At 33.0% G+C, this 17,800-nt stretch overlaps 1 protein-coding gene across 1 annotated transcript; it reads left to right on the top strand.

Annotated features, from left to right (window-relative positions):
- Positions 1-6,498: 6,498 nt before the first annotated feature.
- Positions 6,499-7,501, top strand: LOC116422127 (olfactory receptor 52H1-like). The gene has a single exon (XM_031957282.1). The coding sequence runs from the start codon at positions 6,554-6,556 to the stop codon at positions 7,499-7,501; it is 948 nt and encodes a 315-aa protein (XP_031813142.1). The 5' UTR covers positions 6,499-6,553.
- Positions 7,502-17,800: the final 10,299 nt, after the last annotated feature.

Below are 17,800 nucleotides of genomic sequence, written 5' to 3'. Positions count from 1 at the left end.
AAAAAGCAGAGTTATCATTCAGGTTAGTTCTAGGACAGGGTCCTGAGGAAATAAGAGAGAAATGAGAGGAAAAACATTGAGCATTCAGACATTTATCATCTGAGCTTTGTTACTACTTGATATCAGCATTCCAGACAATGTCTATGGCATGAGAACTAGCAAAAAGAAAAGAGAAAAGGAATTCCTATTGGAAGAAGACTCAGACTCTTAGCTGCACTCTAACAAGGAGTAAAGGATGAACAGACTAAGTTAGGACAAAGGCTCTTGGTTTTAGTTAGCAGATCAAAGTTCACATGCTTGCTCTCATACTAGTTTCCTTCCTGATTAAGATTAAATTCTATCTGTCAAATGAAATAATTCAATAAAATTTTCTTGGAGATTCTTCTAGCTCTAAGTTCTGATTTCTCCTTCCTGAATCTTAAGATAGTGACCTTAGATATGTTTTTTATGTATGTATCGATATGTGTGTGAGTGTGTGCGTGTATGTGTGTGTGTGTGTGTGTGAGTGTAAGGACATGCTGGCAAATTTTTAAAAGCTAGCTCCAAAAGAAAAAAAAATTGCATGCAAGATATATCTTTAAAATTAATTGTATTATTAACTTTTCTTACACTATTAACTTTTCTTCCATTATTTTCTTGTCTAGACAATCATCAAAATAACAAAACAAGCCCTTCTTACTTCTGAATTGTAAATATTTTCTCTGAACATTTAACTATTAGCTTTCTTGAAGAAGTTCAAAGGGGTTCTAGGATACCCTTTCAGATGCCTAACTGACATTCTAACTGTGTGATCTTGGTCTAGGTCACCTCTCTGAACCAAGATGATTTTCTTAAGGATGTAAACTATCCTTATAGGTGCCAAGATGAGTTGATGGAACTTATCTGGGAATTCCCTACCTCTCCCAATGGTCTGGTCTCTTTCTTGCTTTCTATAGCACTGTTCCTGAGGAAGATATAGTGTAAGCGACCTTAATAATTCAATTTATTTGCTTTTTTCCTGAGGAGAAAAAAATGGAAACCTATGAACTGAAATGATTTCCCCAAATTTACAAAGGTACTAATTGCAGGGGCAGGAGTCAAAATGAAAACGTTTTATTCAGTATCCAATTCTCTTGATGTTTCATAAGACTCCCTCTAAATCAAGGAATTTCCTTATTCATCCAGAAAAGTGCAACAAACATGGTTAGAGAAAACTGGAAAGCATGTCATTACCTTCTTTCACAGACACTTTCTTGTAACTTTTTTTTTAAATGAGACCATATTTATTTTATAAATGTATTTATTTATTTATTTAAAACTTAAACACAAAATATGAAAAAAAGAAAAAAGGAAACATTGTCATGTGACCAGAAAAATATCAGACAGAATTCAAAATGTGTAACAATAAATTTCCATTTCAATAAAGCATATATAAAACAAAAGATATTATATTCATAACTATACATCTTTTCTTTGCTTCCTTGTAGGTTTACATTAGTTCTCTACTGGTACTTTTTAATTTGTTTTTCCCCTTTCCTCCCCTCGCCAACTCCCCTAAGAAGAATACAGTTAAATTCATATATCTAAATATATATATATATATATATATATGTATATGTATATGTATATCCTTATTTTTTCTAACAAAATCTAATACTGATTTTTGTTATTAGGTTTGTGTATATCACTTATTTCCCATAATATTTTCCTCTTCTTAACAAACCTATTTTTCCAGGGCATTATCTTTTTCCCAGTCACTCACAAAAGTCCATCTTTTTCCTAGATATCAAAGTAAACTTCCTATAACATAGTTCTGACTATGTAACTGCATTCCCTCCTATCCCATTCAATAAACAATAATGGCTTCCTATTATCTAAAGGATCAAACATAAAAATCCCTTTTTTGTTGTAAAATCCAGATTTTTTCCTTTGTATGTCGTCTTCTTACACCTTCTTTTCTTCCATACACTCTTCATATAATCTGAAGGCATTGTCCTCCTTCATATTCCTTATACAAGACATCAGATCTCTAGCTGTCTCATATACCTGGAATAGTCTTCTTCCTTATCTCTACTTCATGGTTTTCTAGGCTTTCTTCAAGCTAAAATTTCAATTTTTAAAAGAAGCCTTTACCATTCACCTTTATTATACTAAGAGTATCTTCTCCTCATTTGATAATTTCCAGTTTATACTGTATATATGTTGCTTATACATAGTTGTTTGCATGTTTTCTTGTGAGAAGGAATATACTTCCTCTGTATTTCCTTTGTATTCCAACTACACAGTAGATATTAAACAAATGCTTTGGTTGGCTTTGTTAAATGTTGGTGAAAGGCATTAGGGTCATTTAGCGTGGAGAAGAAATTGAGGAGAAATAATATAGCTTGTGATATTTTAAATATTTGAAGAAATGTAAGGGGTAGAGTGATTAAATTTGTTCTTCTAAGAACAAGGTTGGAGTGGGAAGAAGAAAAGTTGCAGGGGCAGATTTAAGATCAACATATGGGGGAAAAACTACCTAATATTCATGCTATCCAGAGATGGCATGAATTACCTTAAGAAATTGTTTCTCATCCCAGGAGGTCTAATAATGGCAGTTGAATGATCATTTATTAAGGATGTTTCAACAGATTTTTTAAAGGTATCTTTGAATAACCCTTTTCACATTTAAAAAAAAAATACATAGTATTTTATTTTCTCCAGTTAAACATAAAAACAAAGTTTTAACATTCACTTTTAAAAGTTTGAATGTCAAATTCTATCCCTTCCTACCTTCACATTCCCCTTCTTGAGAAGATAAGCAAATTTTATAGGTTATACACATGTAGTTATGCAAAAATATTTCTTTATTAGTCATGTTGTAAAAGAAAACATAGACCAAAGTAAACTTAAGAAAAAAAAGAAAGTTAATAAAAAGTATACCACCATCTGTATTCAGACATCATCAATTCTTTCTCTGGGGATGGATAGCATTTTTCATCATAATTCCTTCAGAGTTGTTTTGGATCACTGTATTACTAAAAATAGCTAAATCATTCACAATTGATCACCATAAAATATTGCTGTTACTTTGTCCACAATATATTTCATGTGGCATCAACTCATGTAAATCTTTCCAGATTTTTCTGAGAGCATATTCCTCATCATTTGTTATAGCCCAATTGTATTCCATCACAATTACATAGCCTAATTTGTTCAGTCATTCACTAAATGATGGGAATCCCCTTAATTTCCAATTCTTTACACCTCAAAAAAGAGTTGCTATAAATGTTTTATACATATATGTTCTTTTCCTTTTTAGTTTTATTTTATTTTTTGCTGAGGCAATTGGGATTAAGTGACATGCCCTGGGTCACACAGTTAGGAATTGTTAAGTGTCTGAGGCCACATTTGAACTCAGGTGCTCCTAACTTTACTATTCACTGAGCCACCTAGCTGCCCCTTCCTTTTTGTTTTTCATCACTTTTTTGGATACAGACCTAGTTGTGGTATTACTAGGTCAGCTAATATGCATGGTTTTATAGCTCTTTGGACATAATTCTAAATTGTTTTTCAGAATGGATGAATCAGTTCACAACTACATCAAAAATGCACTGTCATTTTTTCCACATCCCCTCCAACATTTGTCATTTTCTGACAAAATGTCCTATTAGCCAATCTAATAGGTAAGAAACAGTTCCTCAGAATTGTTTTAATTTGCATTTCTCCAATCTGTGATTTAGAGCACCTTGATATATAGCTATTGATAGCTTTGATTATTCCAGTTGAAAACTGTTCATAACTTTTGATCATTTATCAATTCAGTAATGGTTCCTATTTTTATAAATTTGATGCATTTCTCATTTGAGAAATAAAGTTTTTGATCAGAGAAATTGGATTTAATTTTTTTCAGTTATTGTAACTAAATGTATTTCGTTCCATCCTACTTCCTTACCCAATTTATTCTATTCTCTCTCTCCTTTCATGCTATTACTATTCAGAAGAGCTTTGTTTCTGAGTACCATCTTCCCTAATTTGCCCTCCATTCTCTCACCCCATATTCTTATCTCTTTCCCATTCTACTTTTCCATAGCATAAAATAGATTTGTGTATCCAATCAAGTATGTATGGCATTTCCTCTTTGAGCTAATACTGATGACAGAAAGGTAAATTTACTTGTCCCTTTCCACATCTCCTGTTTCCCTCCACTGTACAAGCTTTTTCTTGCCTCTTTTATGTGATAAAATTTACCCATTCTACCTCTCCTTTTTCCTTTTCTCCAGTACATTCATCTTTCTTCACTATAAACTTTATTTTTATTTTTAGATATTTTCCCTTCATATTGAATACACACCTGTGTCCTCTATCTATATATACTCCTTCTAGCTGTCCTAATAATGAGAAAGTTTTTATGAAATACAAGTATTATCTTCCCATGTTGTAACATAAATAGTTTAACTTTATTAAATGTCTATTTTCTTTTCCTGTTTATCTTTTATGATTTTTTGAGACTTGTATTAGCAAGTCAAATTTTCTATTCAGTTCTGATTTTTTCACCAATAATGCTTGAAAGTCCTCTATTTGAGCAAATGACCATATTTTTCTCTGAATATTGTACTCAGTTTTTCTGGGTAGGTGATTCTTGGTTATCATCCTAGCTTCTTTGCCCTTAGAAAAATCACATTCCAAGCCATCTAATCCTTTAGCTGCTAAATATTGTGCTTTACTGACTAGGGTACCACAATGCTTAATTGTTTCTTTCTATTTGCTTGCAATATTTTGTCTTTGATCTGCAAACTCTGGAATTTGGCTGAAATATTCCTGGGAGTTTCATTTTGGAATCTTATTCAGGAAATAATCAGTGGACTCTTTTCATTTCTATTTTACCCTCTAATTCTAGAATATGGGGAAAGACTTTCTGGATAATTTTTTGATAAATGATGTCAAAACTCTTTTTTGATCATGGCTTAGATATAGTCCTATAATTTTTAAAATTGATTCTACTGAATCTTTTTTCAGGTAAGTTTTTTTTTGACCCAAAAAGACATTTAACAATGATTTCTATATTGTCATATGGGTTTTTAGTTATTTATTTATTTCATATAAAGTTATGTGAGTTTTCTTCTTCTCATTGTCTTTTATCATTTGCCCTAGTCTGTTTTTTAAGATGTTATTTTCTTTAGTATTACTGTGTCTTCCTTACCAATCACCAATCTGTTGGCTTTTTTTCCCCATGATTTTCTTGCATCATTCTCATTTCTCTTCCCCATCTTCCTTCTTCCTCTTTTCACTTTTTAGTTTTTTTCATGAATTAAGACTAATTCATAATGTTCTTAGAGACTTGGGAAATTAGAACTTTGACTTTGTTTTCTTCTTTTGAGTATGTATTTTGATCTTGTCACCATAACAATTTTCTAAGTTCAGAATTTTTTTCTGTTCTTGGCTAATTGTTCAATTTTTTTTTTACTTTTAATTTTTTTTAAAGTGGAGTTCTGCTTTCTAAAGATGAGAGAGTGTACTGTTCAAAGCTTCAGGAATTTTGTTCAGATGTTTTCAAAAATATACCTAGGAACCTATATTTGCATTTCTTCTAATGAGATATGATCTAAGGGACGATATATTTACTACTCTCTCGACTTATTCTCTGTCCTTTGAGTGATCACAAGCCCACCCTGAAACTATGATTTTGACCCAGAATTGATTATGCGCAGAACAACAGAATTCTGCCTCTAGGGCCAGCAACCAAAATCTTGTAATTTCCTTCTGGTTTGTTGTCTAACCACCACCACCAATTACTATCTATTGACTGAGAATTCTGGAAGCATCTGCAACTGCTGCTTTTCCAGTGGTCACCAAGGCTTGCTTCGTTTTGTTGGGTCTGGGGCTATATTGGCACTATCTGCATTGGATTGTATTCTACTCTCACCCAGATGGGACAGAACTTTCTTTTCTTTTTTTTTTCTTTTTTTTATTGTGTTAGTTTTATTTATTTATTTTTTAATAGCTTTTTATTTTGGGACAGAACTTTCAAGCAGAACTACTAAATTGTGTGTGCCTATGAAATTATTTCACTCTACTTTTCTTGGTTCTGTTGCTCCAGGGATTTTTAAAAAATATATTTCAAAGTTTTTGGAAGGGATCAAGGAGTGCTCAAGCAAATTGCTGCCTTTTCCCAAATATCTTGGTTCACTACCTCCTTCCAGTTGTTTTAGAAATCAAGTATGTTTTCCTTATATATGGAGATAAAGGAAGAGGTCTGTCATTATTTCTTCTATGTCCAGTTTAAACTCTCTCTCTGTTCTCTGTTTCGTTATTTCTGTCTTTCTGTCTCTCTCTCTCATTCTATTACATTTAGAAGTGGAATTGTCATTTGAGAAAAAAAAATGGTAGAGAAGGTGGTGTCAATGAAAGTAAGAGAACAGAAATTATTCAGTAGGAATATACAGTAAATATTTTTTGCATAATTTGACACTTCTTTGGCTTAGAATTTGAGAGAAAATTGGAATAATTGAACTTAAGAACAATCCATATGGTCCTAATAAGTGGTTATCATGTTTATTTCCAAGGCTTCTGGGATATTCTAAACAACATCACGATGGTCACATTTAACTTGACTGGCTTCAACCCAGACATATTCATCCTAGTGGGGATCCCGGGGCTGGAGCAGTTCCACATCTGGATTGGCATTCCTTTCTGTGCTATTTACCTCCTGACTGTAATGGGAAACTTAATTTTGTTGTATCTCATCATCATGGAGCGCAGCCTCCATGAGCCCATGTTCTTCTTCCTCTCTCTGCTGGCTTCCACTGATCTGGTGCTGTCCACATCTGTTGTTCCCAAAACCCTCAATATCTTGTGGCTTGGAGCCAGAGAAATCACCTTCACTGGCTGTCTCACTCAGATGTTCTTTCATCACTATAGCTTTGTTTTAGACTCAGCCATTCTGTTGGCCATGGCATTTGATCGCTATGTGGCCATCTGCTCTCCACTGAGATATACCACCATCCTGACTCATCAAGCCACCATCAAGATCATACTGGGTATCTGCTTTCGCAGCTTCTGCATCATATTCCCAGTTGTTTTCTTGCTGAAACGCTTACCTTTTTGCCAGACACGCATCATCCCCCACACTTATTGCGAACATATTGGTGTGGCCCGCCTCTCCTGTGCTGACATCTCTATCAACATCTGGTATGGCTTTGCTGTGCCCATTATGACTGTAATTTCAGATATAGTATTGATTGCACTCTCTTACATGCTTATTCTTCTAGCTGTGTTCCGCCTCCCATCTCAGGATGCCCGTCAGAAGGCGCTGGGTACATGTGGCTCCCATGTCTGTGTCATCCTGATGTTCTACACACCAGCATTCTTCTCCATCCTTGCCCACCGATTTGGACATAATGTTTCTCAAACTTTCCATATCATGTTTGCCAACCTCTACATAGTTATTCCACCAGCACTCAATCCCATCATCTATGGCATTAAGACAAAGCAAATAAGGGACAAGATCATCGTCTTGTTCTCTCCAAAGGCAACCCAGTGACATGACTCTGTGAATCAGGAAAAGAAGCTGTTAAAATGAAATTATGAAGCCATAATAGCCATGTAGTAGTTGCGTCTATACATATGAACTTTCAGTTAAGAGAACATTTTAAGCTTTTATTCTAAACTTCAAGTTCCCTAAAGGAAGAAATTCCATCCAATCCAATTCAGATTAATACAACAACCATCTTTTATTCATCTAGCTATCTGTTTCACAGAACAGGAGCAAAGACATACGGTTCAGGAATTTATGCAGCAAAGTTTTCTGAAGTCAAATAAAATGATATTGACTGAGTTGTGGAACTTCAGAAGTGCAAAATCCATTTTATTGTGATTTCAAATGCACAATCATTATATTGATTATCACAAATGACTGCAAACAATCTGGAATTACAAAAATTGACAAAGTGTAATTTGACTTTTTCTTGGATTCTGTTTCTTCTTTACTGTGTCCAATTCTTAGCCTTTGGATCTTTTCTTTAAATTTTATCAACTTTTACTGCTATAGATTCCGTTAGTACATATCCATCCTTATTAATTGTACTTTTATGTAATTACCTCAATATCTGTCTAGTCTTGACATCCCACCGGAGTTGAAAGTGAGAGATGAAACCTCATGGTTGCTTTTTAACTTCATACCTTTTATTGGTTGTAATTTGGATAAATTTCCTTAATCGTTGTCAATGGTTACAATGTAATTTTTCTTTTAAGGAATGCTTGTTCACATTCTTGGAGCATTTATTTATTGGGAAAGACCTTTTTTATGTACATGTAAATTAATATATATGTGTTTATATGTGTGTACATGTGTGTATTTATGGATGTATAAGCCTTTTATGTTAAAAGAAGAAACAAGTAAAAGTAATATAAAACAGAAAAGTTTGATAAAATGTCCCAGAGAAAAAAAGATCAGTAAACATGGAGCTACCTATCTGAATTGAAATTTTTTTCCCAAGAAAGGGGGAAGTGGAAGTAAGGAAGAAATAGCTTACTTCTTCCAAGCAATGATGAAATTTTGATTCATAAGTAACACTGTCATATATAATTGTGTATTTTTCAATCTCACTTATTTCATTACCTCTATTTAAAGAATGAACTTAGTTTTTCTGTCTATCTACATTGGTCCCTTTGAACAATCCCCATTTTTCTTCCCAAGAAATTTCCTTTTTTTCCACTTCATTATCTCATTTTTGAAGATTTCTTATCTGTTCTCAGCTGAGCTTCCATGTAGAATTCTAGTTCATGGAATTCGGTCTTCCCAACCCTTGTAATGTGCTCTTCCAAATCCTAAACTGCCTTTCACACTATATCTAATTTTCTTCTGTTTCTTTATAGAAAACTCTAGAAGCACTATGATCACTCCTTCTTAAGTTACTCATCATTTCTGCCCATCTATTTTTGGTAAGAATCTGATATAGTACAGAATTTGATTTTTGTTTCCTCTACCATTTGAAGGATGAAATGATTAAGGTAAAGATATTATTAACTGGTGTACTTTGTAAAGGTAGCTTTAATTATATCTCTTATTTTCATTTTACTAAAATTTCTTCCAAAATTCCTCATCTTTCTCTTCCCTAAGATCCACTTCATATGACAACTGATTTAAAATGGGAGAAAGCAAAAATGGAAGAGAAAAAAATCAACACATCAGGAAAGTGTCAAAATATGTGCACTATACCACACCTGTAAATCTTTCATTTTTGCAAAGGAATGAGGTGGCAGTGTCTTCTCATAGCTGTTCTTTAGAGCTGTGTTCCTTCTTTGTAATTTTGAAAAAATCCAACTTTGAGTTTTTTGAAGTTTTGTTTTTATTTGTGTTATTATAGTCATTATAAATATTATTCCTTTTGATTCTGCCTATTTTACTCTGATTGATCATGTCAATCTTTCCATGCTTCTCAATATTCTATATATTTATTGTTTCTTACAATACAGTAACATTCTATTACATTCAGGCATCATAATTTATTCAACCATTCCCCTACCACCCACCCAGTTGTTTACTGCCACAAAGAAGTATTGTTAAGAATATTTGGATATATGTAGAGATATTCTATTCGATGATTATTGGGGGGGAAGTATAATTCTGATAATAGAATCTCAGTCCTTTGGGACATTGACATTTTGGTCACTTTACTTACATAAATCCAAATTGTTTTCCCAACTGATTGTACTGATTCATACTTCTACCAACAATACATTAATGTGCCTATCTTCCTACCACTCCTCTAAACCTGACAAGCCCTACTTTTCTTCTTTCATTTATCAATTTTTTGGTTAAAATGTCAGGGTTTGTTTCATGCATTTCTCTTCATAGTAGTGATTTAAAGCCTTTAATATGTAATTTTGGGATGGAATGTAAATTTAGAGGACAAAAATGGGTTTTCAAGTAATCCTCAGGAGTTTTGGTCCCTCTTCCTTTGTCCTCATTTCCATGCATTTATTCCACCCTTCTGCTGACTTCACTTAAGACTTGTTCATATATAGTCAACTCATATATAATTGTGTATTATGACAAATTTTATATACATCCACCCATTAATAAACTTTCTGTGTCATTTGTGCTTGTTTGGATTTTTGGATCTCCTCATTCTATTGCCTTTAAATTTTCAGTGAGAAAAGAATCACACAGATCAATAGTTCTATTTAGTGGTTCACAGACCCTATGGTGATTTTTGAAGATGGTCCAAAGGATTTATACCAACAATTTTTCATGCCATCTTAAGCAATAAATAAACGCCCCATTATGATGCAAATGTATTTTTCCTCTTTGACAATAGGCATGAATATGTTTCAAATTTATTTTGGTGGAGTTTCAAAGCCACCATGATCTTGTACACAATGATTTTGGCATTCTTGCAGTTATTACATCAAAATTTACTGTTTCTGGTTGAACACATGTTCTTGCAGTTTCTCTGGACATATCATCAAATATTTTCCAAACTGTGACAAAGATTCTACATTTAAGCTCTAAATTATTCCCCAAGATTTGTCAGATCCATGTGCATCCTCTCATTTGTATTCAGTACACTGTACCAGGGTAGTTCCCTCATCCCCCTCTGTTACATCATAATCACTTGTATGGTCATGTAATGAAGATATTATCAAGATTGATCTTCTTATAGGGTGGTAGAAGTCTAGAGTGTTGAACCCTAATAAGAATTACTCATCTTTCTGATATTGAATCTGGCTTCAGAAACAACTGAACAACAATAATAGCACAAAACTAAGTCTTTTTCAAAAACCAGATAACTGAATATTGCATTACAACGTATCCTGAAACAACAACAAACAATTAGAAACATTAAACTTTTAAAATTTTTTTTTAAATTTAAACTTCACAACCCAATGATGTTACTATTCTTCAGTCTCATTGATTTTCAAATGAACTGGTTAAGAACACTAGACAATAAATCACTAGAGTTTCTGTAAAATTTTGCCTGATGATCCAGTTGTAGAAATGGCATAAGAAAAGTTTTTTTTTTTTTTAACATAGTTTAATTTATCTATAAACACTATTAAAGTGAAGCAAATTGAATTTTAAGTACATTTGCTATTTTAAATATATTCTCAGACTTATTAGTATGTGAATCTAGGCAAGTTACTTAAAACTGTTTGCCTCAGTTTCTTAACCTGTAAAATGATCTGGAAATGGAAATGGTGAACCCCTCCAATATCTTTGTTGAAGAAACTCCATATGAGGTCACAAAGAGTCAGATTAAACTTAAATGACTGAACAAACTAAAGTAATTTAATAACATACTTGCAATTAACCAACAGAAAATTAAATATCTTATGTCATAACTATATCAATTGGTTAGGAGAGAGAAAGCATCTGGGATTCCCAAATCTGAATTTTGTAGCCCGTTTAGTACCAAAACACAAAGCTGGAAGGAATGACTTTCAGTAATGATCGTTGGGTCCCAGTCCAATAATTGCTGAGAAAAGAATTTATCTGGTAGTATTTACTGGTACCAATGTTATGCAGGAACTGAACTGAATTTAAGTTTAACTCTCTCCCAAGATATAGGGTAGAATATATCTATAACATATTAGAGAAATTGCTGATCCTTTTATTATTTCTAGATTTTCAAAGTAAATAAGCCTTTATAAAAATTCATTAAATGCTTAAATGAACTGGAAATTAGTCATTGGCAATTAATAGTAGGGAGAAACATAACCAGTTGAGGCTCCAGCTGATAGAAGAAACACTTCAATCCATTAGGATCCTCTAGAACCTGATGAGATAGGTGATCAGATCTTTCTTTGGGGAAAGGATCCAAGTATATTTACTACATCTATGTTTGTAAAGTATTTAGCATATTGCATGATCCTTATTAGGCATTATATGTATGCTTAATAATAAATGTATGTTTAAAGAGGGAATTTAGCTTTTTTACTGACTTTTATTATGTCATCTACAACTCTTCAGTTATGGTGGGACACCATTGGTTCAGAAGTTGGTAATAACTTCTAATTTCTGCTGGCATCTGCTATTTTCTGCTGTGATATAGTATCTCTGTGGAAGCAAGTATGTAGCCTTTTCTTTTCTTTTCTTTTGTGGCAAAATACAGGCATCTTAGAATCTTAATGTCAGAAATTTAGAGTTGTAACCCATTTGAAAAGTCAGCTAGCTGAAAAAGCTTAGATATCAAACCAGCACATGAGAAGTAAGGAACTCTCCCACATATCAGTATTAAAGAGGAAACACTTTCTTAACTACTGAGCTGTCATAAATTATCAATTAACATCAGATATAAGAACTTTTAAATCACTAGGTCCCCCTAGTGATTATGTTGACAATTAACTTCTCTCCCTTCCACCCTCCCTTTTTCTACACCGCCCCTGTCTCTGTCTCTCTTTGTCTCTTTATATCTCTGTTTCTATCTCTCAGTCTCTGTGTGTGTGTCTTGCTCTGTATCTGTTTGTGTCTCTCCTTGCCTCACATCTGCCTAAGAATCAATTATCTAGGGGCTTAGATATCACTCAGGTACCACTTATTCTATATCTTCCTGGAAATGGCAATAGTATATACTATAGTATATATAGTATATATTATATATAAGTTCTGTCCCTATTTCCCTGCAATATACTCACATATATGAATACATGACACACACATGTATGTACATACATACATATATAAACCCATTGCCCCATACTAGAAACATATACTTTTGAAGTCTACTGTCAAACACATCATCATCATCATCACCATCATCATCATTTTAGCTCATAGTTCCCAAGCTCCATGGAAAAAGACCTTCTAAAAGGCATAGAATTGGCTGTCCAGAGCAAAGTGCAGGGGAACAGGAATCAGGTTCCAATAATTTCTGAAGTTTTTGTACCACTAAGGTTGCTGAATGAAAGAATGAAACACTGAAAGGATTTACATAAGAAACACTGTGCTAAGAAGCAGAGACATACTTTGAAAAATTGAGACAATTCCTGCTTTCTGCAAGTACATATTTTAATGGGAAATACAACACAAATGGAAAGTTTCAGCAGCAAGTCAGATGGAAAAATCTATGGAACTTAGCATATAGCATCAAAACAGATGTTAATTCAGAAGATGTCTTCAACAATCCTGAAAACTCTGTATCAACATCTGAAAGCATTGATTTTCTTCATCTGCACAATGATCCACAGGACACTTAAAAGGAATAGCAGAATAACAATTTATCCCAGGATTGTTTCTATCTGGAATTCATTGAAAAAATTAAAAGTATTAGATGATGGTGATCATAATAATAATGGTGATTATGATGTTAGTAATAGGAATACTGTAGTTTAGGTTTATATAGTACATCAAAGCTTAATGTGTACTTTTCATATATTTTCTTACTTGATCTTCATAACAACTCTATGAGGTAGATATTATTATTAGCCATATATACATAAATATATGTAGCAAACACAAACATGAGCATATGAAGATAAACATGGAAATATTTAACTTACATATTGCCACATAAAAACATAACTTCAAATAACATTCCAACACACAAAATTATAGTACACATTCTAAACAAAAGAAAAGGCCACTTACTTTGGAGTCACAAGTATCAATTTTGAGTTATAATTCTCCTACAAACTTTCTATGTGACCTTGTATATTACTTGATTAGGTCAAACTTTCCTCTTCTCTAAAATGAGAATATTGTTGCGGAACGGGTGAAAACTGTAGTATATGATCATAATGGATAACTACTGTGCCATAAGAAATGATAAGCAATCCGATTTCAGAAAAACTTGACAAGATACACACTGATGCTAAGTGACGTGAGCAGAAGTAGAACATTGAACAGAGTAATAGCAATATGGTATGATGATCAACGGTGAGACTTAGCTATTCTCAACAATACAATATGAATGTAGAATGAGGCAAACATATTATTTTTCACTTTATTTTGAATGATTTTTTTTCTTCATACTTTCTTTTACAATATGACTAATACAGAAGTAAGTGATTGCACATGTAAAAAACCTTTATTAATTTGCTTACCATTTTAGGGAGACAAGTAGGTGGGAGAGAGAAAATCTGAAAATACAAAATTTTAAAAAATGAATGTTAAAAATTGTTTTTCACAGGTAATTGGAAAAATTATTTTAAAAATTAGAGTATTGTACAAAATGTCAATTCAAGATCTAAATTCCTGACTCTTTTGAATATGTATATATATATATATATATATATATATATATGATTTCTGTCAGTCACTGACGGCCAGACACACTCTTAGAATCTGAGAATAAATCAGGATATCTAAAAATACCCACAATTTGGGACGTTTAAAGTTGTTTCCTCAGGATGATGACAGGTTCTGGAATAGCCAACATCTCTCAATCACTCAATTATTTCCCCAACATTGGTTCTCTTAAATCATAATTGATGCAAGAAATGATTCTGACTTTTTAGACAATGAATGGTTAATTTTTCTGACTTTATGTGGCATGAATTGCCAGGGTTCTCAAGGGACAGGCAAGCTCAGAACTACCTTGTCTATCCTCACATCCCAGGGATTAAGGAAAGATAAAAACCCCATTTTGCACTCTCCTTCAAATATAGTTGTATGCTCCCTACATTCACACTTCTGAGTTTGTACCAGGTCTAGGTACAGTGGGTAAGTGTCTTTAGATAGTGAGAAAGTCTATATGCAGAGTAATAATATTGTTTTAAAAACAACTTTTAGTGATTGACATTTTAACTATTGTAAATAGCCAAATTACTTACAAAACACATGTGAAGGAAGGCATTATATACATCCAGAGAAGGAAATGATAAATAGAAGTATATATAGAATAGTTTTACATACATACTTGAACACATATTTGCGTTTGTTTATAGATATTCAAACATATTTGGGTCAAATGATAGCTGTCTACATTGGTTGAGAAGGAAAGATTTAAAAACGGAAAAAGGAAAAATGTACATGGTGATTTCGTTGTATGTTTAAAAGAACAGTAAGCTGTACAAAATAGATTTGCAGTTTCATGTACAATCACCTTTTTTTCCATTCTACTATGTTATAGAAATATTTGTTTTATTTCTAAACTTCAGAATAAAATAATTAAAAAAAAGCAGAATTATCATTCCGGTTAGTTCTAGGACAGGGTCCTGAGGAAATAAGAGAGAAATGAGAGGAAAAACATTGAGCATTCAGACATTAATCATCTGAGCTTTGTTACTACTCGATATGAGCATTCCAGACGAATGTCTATGGCATAAGCACTAGCAAAAAGAAAAGAGAAAAGGAATTCCTGTTGGAAGAAGACTCAGACTCTTAGCTACACTCTAACAAGGAGGAAAGGATGAACAGACTAAGTTAGGACAAAGGCTCTTGGTTTTAGTTAGCAGATCAAAGTTCATGTGCTTGCTCTCATACTAGTTTCCTTCCTGATTTTGATCAAATTCTCTCTGTCAAATGAAATAATTGAATTAAATTTTCTTGGAGATTCTTCTAGCTCTAAGTTCTGATTTCTCCTTCCTGAATCTTAAGATAGTGACCTTAGATATGTTTTTTTATGTATATATTGAAATGTGCGTGTGAGTGTGTGTATGTGTGTGTGTGCGTGTATATGAGTGTGTGCGTGCAAGGACATGCTGGCAAATTTTTAAAATCTAGCTCCAAAAGAAAAAAAATTGTATACAAGATATATCTTTAAAATTAATTGAATTATTAATTTTTCTTACACTATTAACTTTTCTTCCATTATTTTCTTGTCTAGACAATCATCAAAATAACAAAACAAGCCCTTCTTACTTCTGAATTGTAAATATTTTCTCTGAACATTTAACTATTAGCTTTTTAAGGTTCGGGGGTTCTAGGATACCCCTTTCAGATGCCTAACTGACATTCTAACCTGTGGATCTTTTGGTCTAGGTCACCCCGACCCAGATGATTTTCAAGGATGTAAACTTTATAGGTGCCAAGTTGAGCTTTGGGAATTGAACTAGCTATGCCCAGAAAAAGAACTCTGGGAGATGACTAAAAACCATTACATTGAATTCCCAATCCCTACATTTATGCACACCTGCATTTTTGATTTCCTTCACAAGCTAATTGTACAATATTTCAGAGTCTGATTCTTTTTGTACAGCAAAATAACGTTTTGGTCAGGTATACTTATTGTGTATCTAATTTATATTTTAATATATTTAACATCTACTGGTCATCCTGCCATCTAGGGGAGGGGGTGGGGGGGGTAAGAGGTGAAAAATTGGAACAAGAGGTATGGCAATTGTTAATGCTGTAAAGTTACCCATGTAAATATCCTGTAAATAAAAGGCTATTAAATAAAAAAATAAAATAAAATAAAATAAAATTGATTCTCCTGAATCTTTTTTCAGGTAAGTTTTTTTTCCCCAAAGAGACATTTAAAAATGATTTCTATATTGTCATATGGGTTTTCAGTTATTTATTTATTTTATATAAACTTATGTGTTTTCTTCTCCTCATTGTCTTTTATCATTTGCCCTAGTCTGTTTTATAAGATGTTATTTTCTTTAGTATTACTGTGTCTTCCTTACCAATCACCAATCTGTTGGCATTTTTTCCCATGATTTTCTTGCATCATTCTCATTTCTCTTCCCCATCTTCCTTCTTCCTCTTTTCACTTTTGAGTTTTTTTTCATGAATTAAGAATAATTTATAATGTTCTTAGAGACATGGGAAATTAGAACTTTGACATTGTTTTCTTCTTTTGAGTAAGCTTTTTGATCTTGTAATCATAACAATTTTCTATCGTCAGAATTTTTTTCTGCTGTTGGCTAATTGTTCAATTTTGTTTTTTACTTTTAATTCTTTTTAGAATGGAGTTCTGCTTCTAAAGATGAGAGAGCCTACTATTCAAAGCTTCAGGAGTTTTGTTCAGATGTTTTCAGAAATGAACCTAGGAACCTATAAGTTTGCATTTCTTCTAATGAGATATGATTTAAGGGCCGATATATTTACTACTCTCTCTACTTATTCTCTGTCCTTTGAGTGATCACAAGCCCACCCTGAAACTATGATTTTGACCCAGAATTGATTATGGGCAGAACAACAGAATTCTGCCTCTAGGGCCAGCAACCAAAACATTGTAATTTCCTTCTGGTTAGTTGTCCAACTCCCCACCACCAATAACTTTCTTTTGACTGAGAATTCTGGAAGCATCTGCAAATGTGGGTTTTTCAGTGGTCACCAAGGCTTGCTTCTGTTTTGTTGGGTCTGGGGCTATATTGGCACTATCTGCATTGGATTGTGTTCTACCCTCACCCAGATGGGACAGAACTTTTGAGCAGAACTACTAAATTGTGTTTGCCTATAAAATTATTTCACTCTGTACTTTTCTTGGTTCTGTTGCTCCAGGGATTTCTTAAAAATATATTTCAAAGTTTTTGGAGGAGATCAGGGAGTGCGCTTGCAAATTGCTGCCTTTTTCCAACTATCTTGGTTCACTACCTCCTTCCAGTTGTTTTAGAAATCAAGTATGTTTTCCTTATATGTGGAGATAAAAGAAGAGGTCTGTCATTATTTCTTCTGTGTCCAGTTTACATTCTCTTTCTGTTCTCTGTTTCTTTTTTCTGTCTCTCTGTCTCGCTCTATCATTCTATTATATTTAGTAGTGGAATTGTCATTTGAGAAAAAAAATGGTAGAGAAGGTGGTGTCAATGAAAGTAAGAGAACAAAAATTATTCAGTAGGAGTATACAGTAAATATTTTTTTGCATAAGTTGACACTTCTTTGGCTTAGAATTTGAGAGAAAATTGGAATAATTGAACTTAAGAACAATCCATATGGTCCTAATAAGTGGTTATC

This window comes from Sarcophilus harrisii, chromosome 3, assembly GCF_902635505.1.
Source record: "Sarcophilus harrisii chromosome 3, mSarHar1.11, whole genome shotgun sequence".
Lineage (NCBI taxonomy): Eukaryota > Metazoa > Chordata > Mammalia > Dasyuromorphia > Dasyuridae > Sarcophilus > Sarcophilus harrisii.
The sequence above is the reverse complement of the archived record's forward strand: the minus strand, read 5'-3'. Positions and strand labels throughout refer to the sequence as shown.